The sequence below is a fragment of the Cinclus cinclus genome, chromosome 1 (genome assembly GCF_963662255.1).
Source record: "Cinclus cinclus chromosome 1, bCinCin1.1, whole genome shotgun sequence".
NCBI classification, from domain to species: Eukaryota; Metazoa; Chordata; class Aves; order Passeriformes; family Cinclidae; genus Cinclus; species Cinclus cinclus.
The window spans coordinates 81,238,733-81,259,621 of record NC_085046.1 but is presented as its reverse complement, the minus strand read 5'-3'; the positions used below and the strand labels follow the sequence as shown (position 1 = coordinate 81,259,621).

The 20,889-nt window shown below is 35.9% G+C and overlaps 1 protein-coding gene across 1 annotated transcript in view; it reads right to left on the bottom strand.

The window, feature by feature from the left end:
* The window catches only part of SEMA5A (semaphorin 5A), a 213,740-nt gene that overhangs the window by 100,775 nt on the left and 92,076 nt on the right, over positions 1–20,889 (bottom strand). The window contains exons 8-9 of the mRNA XM_062499827.1: positions 18,445–18,580; positions 14,984–15,188 (exon numbers count right to left, since the gene is read on the bottom strand). Of these exons, the coding sequence (XP_062355811.1) occupies positions 14,984–15,188; positions 18,445–18,580 (341 nt within the window). The remainder of the gene's footprint in view (positions 1–14,983; positions 15,189–18,444; positions 18,581–20,889) is intronic.

Sequence of the window (20,889 nt, the reverse complement as noted above, 5' to 3'; positions counted from 1 at the left end):
AGAGGCTGTTTACATAGTCCTGCTACTCTTAGAGAACAACAATAATCTAAGGATCTTTGGCCATATAACAGCATTGAATTTTACAGCTTAAAAGCTTCCAGGAAAGTCCATGATCATTGCTGTTCTGCTGGTATATTATTAGACAGAGCAGTTAACAAAAATTAGCAGGGAAGTTAAGACTTTACATTCAAGAAAAAGCAAATACTGATGCAATAAAATTTCCTGCTTTGTGTCCAACTATATGCAATCATAGCAATCTTAAACTGGGTCATTCAGTTGTCCAGTGTCTTAGGAATTAGAACAGAAGAAAAAAGTGTTAAAAACGTACATGCATAATTTAATATATTTATTAAAAACTAATTTTAAATTATATGCAAACAGCTATACCACACAGTCCTTAGTGTATTAAAAGTTTCAGTCATTGAATAACTGCTTAAATTAGGGAATGGGAAAGGTTTGGCTCTTTCTTGGAAGAGAGCTTTGGAAGCAGGAGAAGGAAAACACAGAAAAACTCTATACTAAATTATTCTTATCTGGGTAAAACCCTGAGTATTTATGCACTCTAGTGCAGTTTTTTTTTTTTAATTCTTGGATGCAACAACAGTCGTTTGGAAAGATAGCCTATAAAAAGCAAGCTCACATAATATTTTAGATTTATGTTCTTTATCTTTGGCACTGACTCCTTCATATTCCCTCTTTCCTATTGTATTTCAAGTAAATATTGATGTTCTTCCTTATAGTATTGGAAATTATTTTAAATCAACACTGAAATGAGATACATTTTTGATAATCCTTGTTAACAAACGAGGTCTGATGGTCCCCACACACACACACCCAGAATTCCATGCAGGGAGAGAATTCTACTAATTTATCCACTACTAAGTATCTGAAAGGAGCAATTTTAACTAAAAACTATTTGCATACCTTCTAAAATTATTAGCAAGGTTCTTAATACCTTAGTGGGTATTCTGAGAGAGATTCAGTAGTACCTCTTCAACTAGAGGACTTTCTCATGGTTATATGTCAAAATTTAATATATATTTATTTTATGAAGGGAATACTTATGGGCTGCTCTTTCTACACAGAAATTTGAACTATTGACTTAAAGATCCTTTTGAATAAAAAAGTGTTCATCTAGGTACTAGTCATTAAAAAATAAGGACCTTTTTTCAAAGCCATGTGTCTGGGAGGACAGAAAGAACACCCAATAATGATTGCAGAACAAATTCCCTCTCAAAGAAAGAATAAAATAAAATTCTAAAGGAATTGTTTCCATTTTAACATAGAATGATTTTGGGATGTATTTGTCAATGGAAATAAGGAGAGTTACCAAAACAATCCTCTCTTTACTGTTTTCCAAAGGAAAAATTTGTAAACATACAATGTTTTTAAAAATACTTCTGTCCTATGTTGATTTAATTCACATGTGTTATGGTGTCTCAAAAACATCAGGGATATAGTTAGTTTTCAGTTGAATTAGCAAAGCTTTCTCCCAGTAGCTACCGTGCAAAGAGTGAAATACCTGCCTTTAGCACAGAAAATTTCCACTGCTCCATTAAGTAAAAGAGATTATAAATTGGTACAAATAACATTTCCACTAGAAGGATTTCCGATGAATCAAAAAAGCTTAGGAAAGAGGGCAATTTGTGCACCATTCCTCAGCAGCCATTTCACGCCTCAAATTGGAATTTAAATACAGCTCCAGTCAGACTCATTCAAAAATCTTTCGGAGAATTCAAGCTCAAAACGGAAATGCAGTTCTACTTGAGACTAAGATGCAAAACAACTGGCAGCTAAACCAAGCAGTTTAGTCTTTTTGGAGAAGATTATTTCTATAAAGTTGAAGCTTCTAACTCCTCAAACTGGAGATTCTAACTCCTCAATCTTGAAAAGATCAAGCAAAAACCTATACTAAATAACAAGTGCATGTTCCATTACATGTCTCAGCCACCATATCAATTATGTCTGTTTCTTTCACAAAGAAAATTAAACTATCTCAGATTATTATACTGATTCTCATATATTCTAGTGGTGAAATTTTACCTTTCCTAGATCTAAACCAGATGTTTTTTCTTGACTGACCAAAAAGAAGTCATTTCAACAATCTCAATATATATATATTTAATGAATCATGCTCACTAGTCCACCTTTATCTACTACTTCTATTTCCAATCTTATAGAGATTTTTCAGCTTGCCAAAGATGTGCCTTAGAGTTGAGATATTAATTAATAACATTTTGTCTAAGTTGAAGATTGATCTACCCATAATAGTTCATGCACTCCACTTAGAAGTAAAGTGTCTGTAGAATATCTATAAGTGAATGTTATAGCGCTACAGTTTCTTAACAGACTATAGTTGATAAGAAAACATTTATTAATATCTCATTCTGTGATACATTCCTTTTACTTGCTGAGATAAATCATTATCTATTTTAAGACTTTATTAAGGGTCATCTTTTATCTATCTTTTATTTGCAATCTCATCTAATTATTTTTCAATTATAGAAGTTTTATTAAAGAGTAAATAAATAATATATAATAAAGAGATTTTTTTTTAATTGATCAATTTGGAGACATATGAATCTGGATTCAATTGTCAACCTTTTTCTCAGGATTTCACATGTGAAACTATGAAAGAACAGTATTCCAGACATTAACACCACCTAAAGTGAAAAAAAATTAAAACTTGAAGCTTCACTTTTTGTAAAACTGTTTCATTTAACTATAACAATAACAATGCCATTTAACTATAACAATCTAATCACAAACACTTTAACAGGTACATTTCCCTACTGAAACTTCTTTTGCTATGCTGCTCTCTTGGCCACTGACTTGATTCAAAACCAGTGACAGGTAGTTACTTTATACACCCTATTTAGGAGACAATTGGACCGAAGACAGGAAAGTCTTGGTTGCAGCCAAGAAAAATCACGAATATTTTTTTAATACCCTGCAAGGAATAGGTGTCTTTCATGTCCTTAAGGATTTTTTGGGAAGTTACTGCCTAATTAAAAAGACATTGGAAAAAATAATTTAATAGTCATTGGAGCAGGGAACAAGGCATAATCCCTCTAGTTCAATTCTGCACTTACTCGGTTTGATAACTGCATGGCCACATGCACTGCATGCTCTGCACGCACATTAAAACAGTGCCAATGAGTGGACTTGGGACAGCTTCTCCCCATCCACAGCAGCCCCTTCTCTTCTGGATCAACCATTCAACAAGGAGGTGCAAGAAATGACTTTGAACTCTGAACATTATGAGGAATTAAACCTCAGCTCTACCTACCCCCACAAATGTTGCTGCCATCCAGATGATATCATCAGCGGACTAACCCTTCTCTCCTGTGTTGATGTGTTTATTGCAGAGAATAATCCCTGAAAAATGTATCCAGTTTTCTCAATGCATAGCTACTTGATCACATCCCTGTACAGGGTTTCTAACCTCTTCCATTTCCAACCCCTTCAGGAAGTTATATCAAAATGTGAATAAAAAGTACTTTAGTTACTGCCGTTGGTTTAAGAAATGCTATTTAAGCAGAGAGGATAAGGATAAAACTACAACATAAAATCTTTCGGTGAGGCTTGAATGAGTTGGGGAAATGGAAGCTGTTTCTCAGGTCTTGGCAAAGAGATGATGGTCAAGAATTTCAAGCTTGGCTCTAGTACCTCACTCTGTTCCTTTTTTTTTTTTCCTTGGGGAGGTGTCAGGAAATGTCAAATAGGCTATGTAGCTCAAGGCATGATTTGTAAAAATATTTTCTTGATTTTACCAAGCAATATTGTCATTTTGAATTCTTATTTAAATTACTGAAGTTTTGTCTACAAAAGTACTCAGTAATAAAAATAAATACAAGGATCCTGAAAAATGATATTCGCATCCTCAAAGAAGGCCAGTAAAGCATTTTGGTTTTTTTGTCCTGCATCACACTATAATAACTTGGCATATAAAAAGACACATTCTTCCAGCTTAGAAAATGAATGGATTTCAACAATGTCATACTCAACATTACATAGAATACCAAGACCATTTTGGGGCACCAAACCCACAAACAAAACAAATTGTACATATTTATCAGTGTTACACTATCAGTACCAAGATTCCCATCAGATGTCTTCAGAAGTCTCAAATGTTTTGGTCTGTTGGATACAAATTCTTCTTTTAAACCAATACTATCAGAAGAAACAATTATGGCAGGGCTGCTTAGGGCTGGACTTAAGGTTGTGCTCACTACATAGTGAGGTTTTTTTGGTGCTATTTTCTTGGTTTGTTTTTTTGGTTTGTTTTTTTTTTCAATATCCAGCTTTTACTGCACTAAAAATGACACATACACACACAAAACCTGAAGCCCTGAGGCGAAGAAGACAAGAATTCTTATGGTTCTAAATAGGAAAATTACATTTGTCAAGAGACACGCAATTTCAATATCCTGGATTCTACAACGAGAAAGAAGTAAAACTATAAGATTGTTACTGGGGACTATTAGCTGCCATTGACTATGAAACAAACAATGAAGTCTATATTAATTTCCCATAAACTCCTCATGAAGAGAAAGCATTCAAATTTTGAAGAGATCTTCTAAAATATTTAATCAATATTTAGGACTGGGCTTCTCAGATAATGGAGATAGGCACCGCTGAAGAGTTGTGTACCTCTAACTAAAGTAGTAGAGTAGGTAAGAAACATAGATATTAATTGCAAGATGAAGTGATTTGTGGGATTTAAGGCTTAATAACTGACACAGAGCAGCAGTGAAGAATGCCACACTGTGCACGAAGAAAAAAATTACTATGCAATAGAGGCACTGGATCCCTGCCAGTCTTCCAAAGTTCAGATATATAAACTCTGAATGGATCTGACTGGACAGGGAGTGCTTACCGTTTCTGTTATTTTATATTACCTTACTTTGCACCACCAAAACAATAAATACCTTGTAGGACCCAAGACATGCTATGAATATGATAGTGCTTTCCCACTGAATAAAGTTCTTAGTGCCCAGATCAAAGAAGCATTTAGATTCACAAGTGGAGAAAACTGTTAGTCAGATAATGACCCACAACATACCTTTCCTTATTTCTTAACTGAGTTATATGTGGTTATTTTCACTGGAAGTGTCAGAAAGACAACTGACTACTGTATGGATCGAGAGGCATCACCAACTTGACCGAAGAGAAAGTTTCAGGAACTATCCTCTACTCAAGTGCATTTGTAGCTTGCATAGCACACGCCCCTGTGCCTCAGATGCACAGGCCCCTAGATGAGTCAAATCCAGTACATACATCCCTATGGAACCTGCAATTTCAGTGTAAAACACAGCTTTTGCTGAGAAATACACAAGGAAAGAATGATGCTGATTTTTTTTCTAATCATAGTAAATAAAAAGTTAAATGGACAAGAAACAGAAACAAAATTGGAGTTAGAGAATAGGATCTCAGAAAATCTCACCAGAAGGTGTTAATCTCATTACTCTCCCTGCTACATTAAAGTAGCCATAGCCATAGTAAATAGTGATAATATACATTACATACAACTATATTACACTATATACTTTATATAATGGTCTAGTAGGCATGATATCTGGCAATAACCAGAAAGTCTCACAGAGCTTGTTAGCTGGAAATCTTTGTCTATTTCCTAGGCAAGTGATGTAACCACTATTCCAGTTGCAGTCATTGCTATTCCTCCTAAAGGTGTGTAACCAGCCATAGAACCAAATTTCCAAGGTTTATGGGATAAGAATGAAAAATATTAAAAAAAAGCCAAACAAACAAACATACAAAAAAATCCCACTAAAAATTAGAATAATTAATCTCTAAACAAGTAACTCTTTGCTCCTAATGTTATGATTCTTACCCAGTGACTTGATTACTGTAAAATGCATGGAACCTAATCCATCTTTTCTGATAAAACCTTCAGGTTACAGAACTCTTCACACAAATACCACAAAATAATATAATAAAGCACCTTCACATTTTGATGACTTACATCACAAAACAAAGTAAATAAGGTGTATCTTTACTGAGAAATTATTTAGCTTGTTAAGTTTGCCATGTCCTATATGAGCAAAGCTAGGCAAGACCAAGGGGAAATGAATCCCAATGATTATTAGTGCCACTGCTTGTAAATGCTTAATTCTAAACTGCTGGATCTATTGAGGTATAAAACATCAACAAAACTAGGAATTCAGTAGAACATCCCATTTAATGACTGCTTTCCTGACAAGTCACACTAAATCTTGTACATATCATAAAAATATACTTGTGATTCAACTTTGGGTTTTTAAGGTTGAAGTTCAGTTTCATGCCAGGTTCAAACTTCTCTTTCTCCCCATGATTTAGCTATTCCACTTTCTTCTTTGATTGGCATGGATTTATTGAGTCACTTCTATGTGTGTGTGTATATATATATACATATACCTTAAAAGAAAGGCTTGTTTTTCTTTTGGTTTTTTTTTGTTGTTTTTTTTTTTTTTTTTTTTTTAGTAAAAGGCACTGCAGAATATTCTAAAGAAGTTACAGCAACATGTGACAAAGTCAAGTCCCTTCAAAGCGAAAGCTTCTTGTCCATATCTCTCACGAAGAGTCCTGAATACTGTGTACTCACACAGTTGGTACAAAGATCAAATTTCACCCCAAAATAAGGATAATTCCAACTGTTTCCAAAATTAAGACCAGGCCTGTTGAGTGGCACTGTATGGTATTGGGGAAAAATGAGAGTTTTGAAGGTAGGCGTAGATCTTAGATCTTAGCTGTGAAGACAGCAGGACAACACTAAGCATCATGTAAGATACCTCTGTTTCTCACAGCTCCGCATTTTGTGCATTAGAATTACATAATAATAATTGAACATAGGTATTATCAAGTCTAGTTTCTCTTCCAGGAAGAGAAATTTCTAGTTTCTCTTCCAGTTCCAACAAAAAAAATAGGAAGAAGTAAAGGCTACTTGGCCATTCTAAGTTTATAAAGTAGTTAAACAGGACTTGAAAGCTCAGCATCACTAAGATAAAGAGGAGCTGTTCTTTTTTTTTAATGGAAGGTTGAGACTTTGTCTCCAGCTCTTTACAGTCTGTTTCCTCCCTGGCCCACGCATTAATCTCACTCCCATGGAAGCAGAGCCAGCTGTTCTGCAGCCAGTACTTCTTCTTGCAGCAATTCTGATTTCCAGTGGCAGCACAGAAGTGCACACACCGTATGTTCTTCAGACATTTATTTATAGTCTTTATCTGACAGAGCTGGGCAATTATAAATACATAATGATAATTTGTGAACAGAAAAAAAAGGACTTCTCCTACTTAAATTTGTCCCTCGAGAAAACAGAACACTGTTTACTTGCAGCAGGCAATTCATGAACATCATAACTAAAATATGAACAAACTCTATGAGCAAATAGCAGCAACAAACTAATCAAAACCATGACCTATTTATGGGTTGATTATAATAACAAAAACTGATTACAAATAAGTGCTGGGTAATTTGCGAACCAAATAAAGGGCTACAATTCTCACATATAAATTTCTGTCAATGAATAATTTAGCCAGCTCCAGTTAGAGCCATCTATTTATTAAGAAAGCTCACCAACTGGATCTGGCAGAATAATTTATCTCTATATATGATGATAAAGCCAAGGGAAATGAGCACTGCTGGACACTTTAAATGCCAGGTTTGATCCTCTGGAGCCACATACTATCATTTATAACCCTGTAGCCCTGATTTTAGTTGTAGCCACTCTCATTTAGTACCATTTTAAAAGCACTTTGCCCAGTACAGATGACACAATTCACAGGGCAGGGAAAAATCAACATTGCTTTGTTTAAATTATATAGATAAACAACAAAGGTTTGTATTATCCTTCTTTGCCTTTAGAGATATTTCACATGGAAAATAGCAGAAACGTGATAGCAGAAATATATAGCAAACCTTCTCAGAAAAGCTAGCATAAATCCCAGGGTGAACATTAGACTCTTCAAGACAAAACCATGCAATCTTTTACATATTTTTTTTTTAACTTTGCAGCAAAATGTTTCCTGAAAAGATTAACAATATAAACAAAGTATTAATTCAGCTGGGGTTTTCCTTTATCACAGATAGGTGTCAGTGCAAAAGCAAAAGAGAGTAAGCTTATTAATTTTATGGTTTACTGTCTGACTTTTTGAAACAAATGTTCAAGGTCATCACATTGCTGTCAGGACTGGTGTCTTCCAACATGCGCCAGCTTTCCCAATCAAAGTAACCGATAAGTATCCTTTCTTCAACCTTCTTAAAGTGGCATTGCATAAGGCCAGAAGGTAACAAGTTACAGGGAAATGGTTTTAAAGCCACTGCAAGGGTGCTTTACAGCTCCGTAAAAGCATGCTATACTTTCATCAAGCAAAGGCATAAAAAACAAAACCATGTTTTCTGTAACCACGAAAGAGAAATGTTTTTAAAAAGTGACAACTGTGTGCCACAGTGTACATGCCGCATTTTCCATCTATACTCTGATTCCACTCTTTCTGTTTTTGAGCTAGAAAGAATTAATACATACATACATATAGACTTCCTATTACTTTCACAGTTGACTTCTGACTTGAATTACAACTACTTTGATCCTTATAACTATTGTGTTTATATTGTAATTTCTAGATGAAGAAAAGTGGTTTTTAACTTAGATGAAAAGTCGGCATCTCCTTTCTACAGAAATTACAGGTTACTTCCAAGAACCTTAATGCACTTTAGCTAATGCAGTCAGGAACAGCACCAAATTGGAAAAAATGCAGCCAACTTAAGCTTTGTTGCTCTCTTCACCATGCATGAAACATATGTAAGTACATATTTTTGCTTATAACTTTCAGGTTGGCAACTGCACAGAAACTACATATATTCTGACACCATGCATATTAAACTGTGAAAACTGCACACTTTGATCAGAAACTGTAGTCTGCCAGGAAAATGACAATATTTCATCGGAGACATTTAAACAACAATACACACAACATTTTTACTTGCTAAGACCTTGGGTTGTTTCCTAGAAAAAAATGTGGTGTACTGATTACAAATCAAAATGTACAAGATAGAATTGTAACAAAAATCACAGAGGAATCAAATCAGGGAGTACTTTGAATCAGTTTACTCCCATTTAGCAAGATGAACAGAAGAAATACAAACTGTTATGATGGCATTCCCAAACTGAGTTTCAAGCAAACTCCCAAATCCCTTTATTAGGTTGGGACTAGCTTCTGTATAATCTACAGTTCAGGGCTTCATGAGAAATAGTGTTATGTTTGTGGAGATTTGCTACCTGTTTTAACCCTTCTAAAGGTGAATGCATGAAGATTCCATCTGCATTTTCCAAAAATACTTTTGAAATTTCTCCATGAAACCTCTCTACTTGTTCATTATTATTGCTGTATGTGTTTCATCAGAATTATTTGTATTATTATTCTCTGCATTGCTACCTGCAATTTTTAGAACTTCTTGGAAATCTGTTTTAACATCCTCCAGTGACCTTTAAGACTCAGATAAAACCTGGATTTATGGCATAAAAATTGTGATTCACTTCAGTGAACAATCCACTCTTTAGAGACATGCAATGTTGCCAACAATAAATCTTTCTTCTGGTGGTCATGCTTTCTTTCTAGGTCAGCCTTACCCCAATTTCATCAATGCTGTACTATAAATCCCAGTAACTAAGATCTACCACTGGGCACATACCATTCCTACTCAAGATACAGAGGGGACATTCTCTGTCCAGTGGGATTGAAGAACAGAAAAACACATGGGAGTTTTTTTCACCAAGTAGTTTTTAAGGATGGCCTTTAAAGTTTTTCACCAGACAGTGCAAGTATTACCTTTCATGAACTCCCAAGCTTATTGTATGTTCATGATGCCCTCAAACTACACATATCTAAGAATTGTCTTATTAATTTGAGTAAATAAACACATTTTGAAACAGTCCTCTGAATAAGGGCTACCTGCTCTCGTTGCAGCACCCTATTTTGGAAAAACATATCAGCAACATTTTTAACCATGGGACACCTAGACACTTATAGTTAGAAAATAAATGAAATGGAGGAAAGAAATATGAAGAGAGGGGAGAAGGGACAAAAGGGAGGAAAACAAACTGACATATTGATTGGGTATTATTTTTAGAAAGAAAGAAACCTTTCAAACTTAAAGAGTTTTAAGAATATTTAGTGTTTCTATAGCTTGCTCTACATTTCATGTATTATAGATGGTTTTTAGTTCAGAACATCTGTGCATGCTTTCTTTAATCTTCCTTTTTAAATCACAGAAAATTGTTCCAGGGATTCCTTCTTGCCTAAAGCTAGCAGCACAAATTTTGCAGGAATTGATATATCCCTTCATTCTGTGTTAGAAGTCAGTACAGTAAAAGATTAAGATGTTTCTCCAAAGTACTAAAGTATATTTTTTATGTAAGCAGTAGCTGTTAAGCTCTAGCTCATGAGAATCTCCTAGCAGAATGATGACTTGGCAAAGGTTTAGGAAATGAAGACTGTTGACTCAGCAGATTAATGCATTTGTTTGCTTACTCCCAGTCTCTCCTGAAGTAATACTGCATCTATTTAGGATTTAATGAAATTAGATTCTACTTTTGTACTCCTAGGGTTATTCTCCCCTGTAATATTTGTATTCTAACAGAGTGGGTAGATGAAAAAAAGAACTTTCTCTTAACTACTGGCCATCGGTTTCAAAAATTGGGATTTTTGCTTTGAATAACAAAGACAGCAGAACATTAATTTTTATTAAATCCAGTCTGTATGCCTACTTTTCCATTAAAGCTTTGTGCATTTTAAAAGACAATTTTTGCAGAACGTTGGAATGAATTATACCTACAAAAGCTATGGTGTACATCTCTCACAGCATGGTTTGGGTCCATCCTGCTTTACACTGCTAAGTGCAAGTTGCTTACTGACAGAACTTACATCAGAGTTGAATGCTCTTTCCTTTAGGCTAAAGAAATACAATGACATCTATTATCATAGTGTTGAATAAAAACGCAATTTAATCCAACCAATTTGACATGATACTGGCATACTATTAGCACAGGATAATTTAGGTTGGAAAGGAGATCAGAAGGTCTCAAGTCCAACCTTCTGCTCAAAAGACAGCTAGCTGTAACAGACTGTTTGGTCTCAATAACCCCCAAGAATGGAGATGACACAACCTGTTGCTTGACTGTCCTAGAAGTGAGAAAGTTTTTTTAATATCCAGTCTGAAATTCTCAATGTGTTGTCTCTTGTCTTCCCACCATGCACCAGTGTGAAGAGCATGTCACTGTTCTCCACGTAAACTCCCTGTGGGTATTAGCAGGATGCTACCAGCATCCTGCTCCTCACAAAGCCTTTTCTCCTCAAGGATCAGCTCCCTCAGCTTCCCCTCCTAAGGCATGGTGCCCCAGCCTCCAACAGAAGGTGGCAGTCCACTGAATTTGCTCCATTTTATCCATGCCCTTCTTGTACTAGGGGAGGCCAAAACTGGGGAACAGCTTCCTCCCTTTATCTCCTGGGTGTGTTCCTGATAATACAGCCCAAGATGCTATTGGCTGCCTTTGCAGTGATGGCATCCCTTCAGCATGCCTAAATCCTTAGGATGGCACATCCTCCGGTGTAACTACTAGTACCCTAGGGAGGTGTCACCTGCACACAGGATAGTGTGCTCCTTGTCCTCCTCCAGGTCAGTGATTAAAAAATGTCCAATAGGACAGTACTTGGCTCCTTATCACTTCTATGCATCACATTGAAACCACCCCCTAAACCTGACATCCTAGCATGTTTTATAGATCTAGCTGCCCACACATACAGATCCTATATCCTAATTTGAATATATGAATCTTGTGGGAGACAGTGTCGAAAGTCTTGCAAAAGCTGAGGGACTACTTTCTCCTAATTCACAAATCCAGATGTTTTACCACAGAAAGTGATCAGATTTTCAGACGAGTTTAACTCTTGAGTAATCTATGCTGAATGCTCCAAATCACCTTTTCCTCCATCAAGTGCTAAGAGAAGCGTGCTCAAAGGAGGTGTGCTCCTTGTAGTTCCCCAGTTGTTTCCCATTCTATGGAATCATAGAAGTGTTTAGCTTGGAAAAGTCCTTTAAGATCACCAGTCTGATTGTTAACCCAGCACTGACGAATCCACCACTAAACCATGTCTCTAAGCCCCATATCTGTATGTCTTTTAAATACCTCCAAGGATGGTGAGTCCACCACTTCCCTGAGCAGCCTGTTCTAATGCCTGAATACTGTTTCAATGAAGAATTTTTTTCCTAGTATCCAATCTAAATCTCCTCTGGCAAAACTGGAGGCCATTTCCTCTGGTCCTATGGCTTGTTATTGGTGAGAAGAGACTGACCCTGACTTGGCTACACGCTCTTTTCAGGGCGTTATAGAGAGTGATAATGTTGCCCCTGAGCATCCTTTTCTTCAGGCTAAAAACTCCCAGCTCCCTCAGCCACTCCTCACAAGACTTGTGCTTCAGACCCCTCACCAGCTCCATTGCCCTTCTCTGGACACTCTCCAGCACTTCAAAGTCCTTCTTGTAATGGAGGGCCTGAAGACAGGTTTCAAGGTGCAGCCACATCAATGGTTGAGTACAGGATGAATATCACACCCTGGTCCTGCTGGCCACACCATTTCTGACCCAGATCAGAATGCCCTTGGCCTTCTGGGCCACCTGGGCACACACTGGCTCATGTGTCGTTGCTGTTGACAAGCACCCAAGGGCCTTTTCTACTTGTCAGTTTTTATTCCTTTGTCTCTTTTTTTGAAGATGGAACATTGTGGTGAAAATGTAATTCCAAATTTAATTTACCACCACTTTTAATAATGCAAATAAATTAAATCAGGTAAGATAGAATGACATTTCTCAGACTGACAGGAACTGTCAGTCCAGTCTTTCATCTCTCCCAAACATACACATGCTCTGTGGCATTAGGAGCTTGGGATAGAGGACATTTTATGTGGGAGTAAAGCTGGACACTGGGGAAATTCAAAAGCCTTAAACTTGGGTTGTTTCCAAAATTATCAGTTATTTTCAAAGTTAAGGCCACTGCCTTTTAGTTTCTATTGTTTATATAAGTTGTGGCATTTTTCTCAGTAATCTTTTACCATATTCAGTTTATGATGAAAACTCAATGCTAACTCCTCCACAGTTTCTACATAAGCAAAGGCAGGGTTCAGGAGAAATAAGATGCTGCACAACTAACAATATAATGAAATTAAAATTATGATCTGCACCTCATAGAAGGCAAAGTACCACCTTTCTCTGACAATATGTAAATAAATTACACTGTGTAATTTGGTACATCTTGGGATTTTTAAACTACACTTATGTCCTGTACCTGTGGTATTTGTACATAAACCTGTGTGGTAATTTCAAATTCTACCATAAGTGAGTACTAATATTTCTTAGAAAGTAAGTCTTAACACTTACACTCAACTGGGGAGAAGGAATGTTAACAAAATCCACTGTGATTCTGTGAAACACATGTGAAATAGAATTAACAACACTAAGAAAACATCAAGAATAGAATGGGGTTTTTATCATAAGTTTTCTCACACTTATAAAACATACACTGTCCAGTTACAGAAAAGCATGTGCTGAATTTAGTCTAAAGATCCAACTAAGATAAGTACCCTGCTTCCATGAATGATCAAAAACAGATGCACAGAGAAGAATGAAAGTAGAAGGCAAGCACACATCACAAGGAGCACAGTAGCTATATATATATATTTTTAGCAGCACAAAAAGAACACAGAATCACTCCCAAACACAATTTATTAATGAACCACAAAGCATAAAATTTTAGATCCTCACTTGCTGACTTGAATGTAAAAGGTAACACACTAAGGGAAACTGAAATCTGAAGACAATCAGAATTATGATGGAAGTCATTATTCTTGGGGCTTCCAAGACTGTAAATAATGTAAATATCCCACAGTCTGGTGATACTCCCTTCATATAAAACCTATAAGTCAAGTTTGGCCTGAAATACAAATTTCAGGAAGTCTCTATAATACAAACACCATCTACTATTGACATGATTTCACTTAAAATGCTCTGATTTACCAACCAACATGCAGTTTTGACTAGAACTGGTCAAATCCAAGCATAGTTTTAACTTATCAAAAGCTTTTCTGTTACTGCCCAGCTTTCAAGGACCTTAATGAGACAAACTGAGCATTAACAAACCTTTGCTTTGATGAGCTATTTCCTACTAAAGTGCATAGGCCCAAGTATTTAAAAACAACCCTAAGTTTTATACCATGAGGCTTTAAACATAGTAGTCCAATCTAGTATTTCAGTCTCAGCTGGGGACATCCTTGTTTTGCAAAAACAGTTTTCCAACACCCTCACTATTTTTAAGAAACTTGAAATTTTGAATCAAGAAGGCAATAGCTGTAACCAAAGCAATATAAGGTGGAGGGTTGTTTTTGTTTCACTGCTATGCTTATATATAAATGGGCAAATAATAAGACAGGGTATTAAACTGCATAATGAATGTCTTAAAAATGAGATGAAAAGGCAAGTTAATTAAATATATGTGATAGAAAATTCAGAAATAGAAATAGTAGTAGCTGTATTTGCTATTTATGAAATTACTTCTTTATTAGAGGGTACTAAACAATCTTGGGCCCTTAAATTTGTACCTTTAACTAAGTAAAAAGAGCAAAAGACAATGAAAATTGGAAAGGCCCACTTGTAAAATTTCCAACATTTTTTTACCTCAAGAACACAAAAGCTTCACAGCTTCAAAGGAGCATAGAAAACTGACACCAAAATTTGAGTTCACAAAATAACATAAAAGACAATGCGATGGCTAAATTATTCTATTCAGAAAATGTAGAAGGTAGGTGATTGTGTCAGAGAAAACAAGATGGTATTCAAGGTGCCATACATGTATTTCATAAGGATTAACAGAACGAACATCAAAACTCAAAGACCTCATAAACTTCTGCAGTTATCACAGCAATGAAGATTCATACCTGTGGCAAGATAGATGATATGGAAAAGCATGTCCTTGCCCTGCACAACATCCACAACCACGTGGGAAAATCGGCTGTTGTCTTCCATGAAGTAAGGAATTGGAATAACTGGTTGAACAACCTCATGCATTAAGAAGAATTTTTGTGCATCTTGAAGATTTCTCTCAGTCAGATTTACATACAAACCCTGGTCCATGGTGCCACACTGTAAAGACAGAAAAGTAGCATGACTCTATGTGCCAACAATAACAACAGATTTACAGCACAAGAAAATAAAAGCCAGAGCGTATCTTCTAATGACAATGTAGAATTCAACTTTCAGGTCTGATTTTGGGGCTAACCAGACTGTTCAAAGACTTGGGAAGCTCAGTTTTCCTGAGCCAGTACTATGGAGGCTCTCTAATTCTAAACAATATGGAAGAGCACCAGACTGATCAGCACAAGTGGATTATGGAAATATTTTGCCATAGCTTATGTTCACAGGGCAGGAAGGAGCAAAACTACTGTTCAAAAAAGAAAATTATTTTCTGACTAGTTTTCTTTATAATTTTCAGACATCAGTGCTAAAGACATAAATTTTCAAAGGAAACCCCATGCCCTACCACAGCCAGGGTCTCACGGGAATTCCAAGTGGAAGTACAATATGCAGCTCTAGAAGCTTCTTAGGACTCTATCTTAAGTAGCAAAAACAGACAGTGCAGAGCTCTATTAAACATTATTCACAGCAAAGATGTTTTTTGCTCTAAAACTGACCATATTTTTTATGTGAAAAATGTACCCTTTTCTTACAGGAAAACATTCACTAGCTGCATGAACAACTTTTAAACACAAATAAACAAAGCAAAATAAGTGGGAGTTAGTTTTAACATATTTGTGTTCAGCTGAGGACACACAAGAGAAAGCTTCTTAATGCATGGGAATATGTAAACATTCACATGTTTACTCAGGCATAATTGCATCAGAGAAATAAAGCACTACTTCACAACATTTATCAAATATTTGGGTGACGTGAAAGGCATAACTAAGTCACCATTTTCATTCTGCTTTACTATGTCATAAATTATGCCATGAACAGCATGAACAAAATAATAGTGTGCAAAACCATACCAGTTATTTTTTTTATTATTGCCATGTTTTCAAATTGGGTGATCATTACAAATCCACAAATGCAAAAAAAAAAAAAAAAAAGTCAAATAATTTTATAATGGGAGATCACATGATGGATGAAGACAGATAAATTAACAACTGGAAGGAAACAGTTACTTGCTCTGTATGTCAAACCAGTGAAAAAAAATAAGCCACACCAAAGAGGTTTTCTGGATATATCAAGCAGGAAAAATTCCAGCAGAGTACTCATAGTACACTGAAATGCAAATGGTCCTTGATCTTACAATAGACATTGCTTTATCTAAAGAGAAAAACAGAGATCTCTGAAGAAAACAAAGTTCCTCAAAACTGGGACTCCAATAGCATTCTAAAAAGGAAAATATTCCATTAATATAATCCAGCCTCAGAAATACAGTGTCTGATGATAGCAGTAATCTTCCTTCAAATCACATACTTCTCTCTGTTGATACTGAGTAGGTGAATACTCAGAGGATAAATCTACTTCTGGGACTACACAAACAGAACTTCTGATCCTTTACCATAAGGACTCTACAAAAGAAAAGTCCTTTCTTGTAAGAAAACCAGGGACTGCCAATGAATGTATCTCATCCATGTGAGGTGTGACTCACAAAGTCAATTAACAAAAAATGGTTAAAGCTCTAATTATTATACTAGCTTCTGTGCATCACTTCTGCAGTTATGGAACCAGAAATGTAGCAGAAAGTTATTCAAGGGAATGAAAATCAGCATCAGCAAAATAAGAGAAGTTGGATGTCAGAGATACCTAGAGATCAGTTGACATAAATTACCTTCAATATTGTGTTTTAAAAGGCCACATTACAGCTTTTAACACTAGCTCTGCCTTCAAAACTGTTTGTGGCTCAGTGAGATACGATACAACTGTTGTCACTGTTCTTGTAAATTGGATGAACTACCAGCTGTATTAAAGTCAGCCATGCCATCTAAGAAATAAATTTCAACACTAGTCTTGACTGGGACTTGGAGACGTGCACTAACAGTACAGCAGAGACTTAAACTGTTTTTACACAGCCATCAGGTTGTCATCTTTCTTTGTAGGTACCATTCAGTATGGGCTGCTCTCACAATAATTAACTCGACATTAATGCAAAGTTTGTAGGGAGAGTTTAAAAAGCTTTATTGGATATGCTTACCTAGTCAGAAAGGTGATAAGATTTTTATATACAAGCAGTTTTCAGGCTTTCTCCTTCAAAAATTTAGCATCTCTTTGACCCTCTTCCTATCACTATTTTGACAATACAAGTATTTCTACAACAGGTGAAAAGTTGTATACAAATACAGCCTGCTTCTGCAGGCTTCTGGCATATTTAGACTCTTGTCACTTAGCTGATGACAAATGTACTAGTTAGGAAATGTAACATGGCTCTAGCCTGTAAACTGTGCCTTATTTTCCTTCATTTGCATAGATTAGGAAGTAATTAAAAGTACTTACAATCTCCAATGGGTGATTCTTTTTCGTGCTAGCAAAGATCTTATAACTCTTACAAGCTAGGGAAAGCTGTTTCGGGAGCAGAAGTGAGCTTGTGAAATTGCATTGAGATTAAGGGAGGGTGAAAGGTGGATAGAGGTGACTACACTTAAATATCTCGATGAAAAGCTATTGTTATTAATCGCTGCATTAATGCTGCTTTTCCTTCCATCTCCTTTGTAAGAAGCACACTTATTAAAATTGTCCTGGTAGGAATGATGACTATGCAAAAGATGAAAGCAATGCATATGTGCTTACTGAAATACTCCTTTCTTTTTGTAGAGTTCCTATAAATTACCCACCTTGAACTAACTGGTTTTACACTGTCAGCCAGCTGCAGATTATTATACCCTCTGAGGCCAACAAGTTCAAATGAGGGGCAGAAGGCATCACAAATTCTTTTAATCTGACTCTTCAAGGAGTGTGGACCACCTTCTGCATGAAAATATACATAATCCTGACCACTCTTCCTTTACCGCCTCCCTCTCACTTTATTTCTGCCAGACACTGTTCCATTTTTTAAGTCCTAATAGCACAAATACAATGTAAAAGAGAATAGCAGTTAGATAACTATAGTGTTTCATTTTGGCAGAAGATTGAATTAAGTCTTTTTTTCTCCTACCCTTCAAATTCCATCTGTTTTTCAATCCAAATTATTTTGTGGAAGGATAAAACTAAAATTAAATATGTTGAGATAAGGGGCTTTCCTAAGCACTTTTTTTAATTAAGGGTTTTTTTAGGGTCTTAGGATACAGCATAGTGCAAAACTGGATTTATAATTTATGAACCATACAGTACTTTGAGGAAAGCTCACATAAAATATTGTCCTTCTCCCATGTATCCATACCTGAAAATTAGGGTTAGGATTGGGGTATGGAAGCCAAGCAGAGCGAGAGTTCTCCTGGTATTTGAAGGGTCCATTAAAGGCCTGAGTTATGGCACTCAGATTGAAAACACAAACTGCTGAGGCTGCTATGCTGTTCCTGCAAAAGAAATAAATACATTAACCTACATAATAACATTAAGAAGTCAAATTGCTGAGAAATAAATAAAAAAGGCAATAACTCTCCAATCCTCCAAGTAATTAATGAAGCAGATATGATCAGCCAGGAGATGATATCTCAAGATAATGATATACGATGAGCTGATTTAGCATAGTCATTGCATTTAAAATATTTGTCAATATTGTCAGCCTTACCAAGAAGCTGGTGTGGAGAAAAACTCAGAACTTCCTACTTTCTGCTGCTGCTGTAATATCATCCTATACTTCAAATACCATACTGCTACACTTCCACACGTAATCACATGCACTAGGGACACCTTTTTTCTAGGTACAAAGTTCAGGATGATATTATTCTCGGGGTTCAATAAAGTTTCTTCCATAAACAACAAATGACTGCATGACATAAGTAAGGATTTTCAATATGTGGTATGTCTCTAGATCTTACAGAATCCCTGGACAAGACAAGTCCACAAAAATCTGGTCTTCCAAGAGATGTTGAACAGCAATAAGAATGCAAGTTGCAGAAATTCATCAAGAGAAAACAACCTGGACTGCTTGCAAGATATCATGTTCAAAAAATAAATATCAATAAATGGCAGATGGACAAAACCCACAATTTCCTGGGTTTGCCTTGAAAATGTGATATACAAGGCAGTAAGTAATTCTGCATAGTGTAAAGAATATAATGTAATAACTACAAAATCTCCTAATATGGAAATCTGCATTGTTCTTTTCCTAATTCTGAGATAATGGAATAGATAATGAAGGTATCAATTGCATGGATTTCCTGTTGCAGCCAAAACTGCTGGAAATTGTTGCCAGCACATGAATGCCACACAGCATTCTTCTGTCTTTTTTAACCATATTTTTTTACAACTTAACCTGGAATTTAACACAAGGCATAAGAAAACATTCTATAGAAACTCCATAATGATGGCGGGAAAAATCAACAACTGAAAAAAAGAGTCAGGATACATGGATTAAATACCAGAACAAAAGAGCAATTTTCATTCTTATGCTTGTCTCTCTTATTTCAAAGGAAGCTCAAAACTTGAAGTTCCATGCTTACAACTTCTCCAGAATCAATCATCATTTGAGCTGACAAATCCTTCCTTATATAACTAAATGCATCTCACTAATATTATTAACTGCACCAATGTTTTCTTGAATTTCATTAAGTCCTACAAGAACATGAGACTCATGTTTAAAGATTTTTTGCATAGTCTGAAAGAAAAGGAATCAGCTTTTTCATGAAGCAGTGGCTATAGTGGACTTCATAGTCAACCACATATAAAAGGTACAGGTTTGGCTGTTAGAGAAATTTTTCAATTTTTTCAAGTATATTAAAGTATATTAAAGTATACTAAAAAAAAATTTATGTAAAATAGAGTCATTGCAATTCTAAAGACATTGAGATTGAAGAATTATGAATGTCATTAAGTTATATCTGATGCTGTCACATGAACAGAACATATTCCTAGATGTTGTTCCCTGTCATAGGAAATCCTTGTGTTTCTCCACTTTCACTTGCAGGTCAGAAAGGTGGATCATGTGAGTTCCATAAACTATATATGAACAAGTAGTCAGCATGGGGAAGCAATCCTAACTCTAAAATATTTCAAAAATGTCCAAAATATTTAGTTAGAACATTTGACGGCAGGCATTTAGCTAGAGTAACTGAAAAACCCTACCCTCACAGTTAGAATTAATTAATTCCTCTTTGAACAGTCCATCTCTCTTAGACAGTCAGAACATTGGGCTGCAGGGGAAGAGGAAAGTAGCAGCAAGGTTTAAAATACTGTTTGTTTTCATGTGGAAAGGTAGTCTTAAAAATAGGAGGTCCATTTTCAGGAGAACCAAGAAGCATCAGAAACATCATTATCCTTCCATGACCAAAGCCCCGTAGATTTTTTTTGAGTAGAATCCCTCTGCTCAGGCTTTTCATGGCAGGAACATGTCTAGGCTACTTTGATTTCTCAAGAAAGATCTGAATGAACAGTGCATGTAGATGTCACCTGACTTTTATTATATGAACTAATTAGGAAAACAGAAGAACAAAATTAAAAGTACTCACTGAAACAACAAATTTTCTTATCCCCAGTAATCTCAAAGTCTCTGCTATTCTCGCTGCATAAACAGTGTTTAGATTCCCTACATTACTCCATTGCAGAAACAGGCTCAGCTCATCATCCAATGTCATGAGTTAGGAATTGCCACAGCCTGGTGCAAACTTCTCATCATTAGCCTTTTTCACAGCCTAAGCTGCCAGCCCAGGAGTGAACCCGAGTG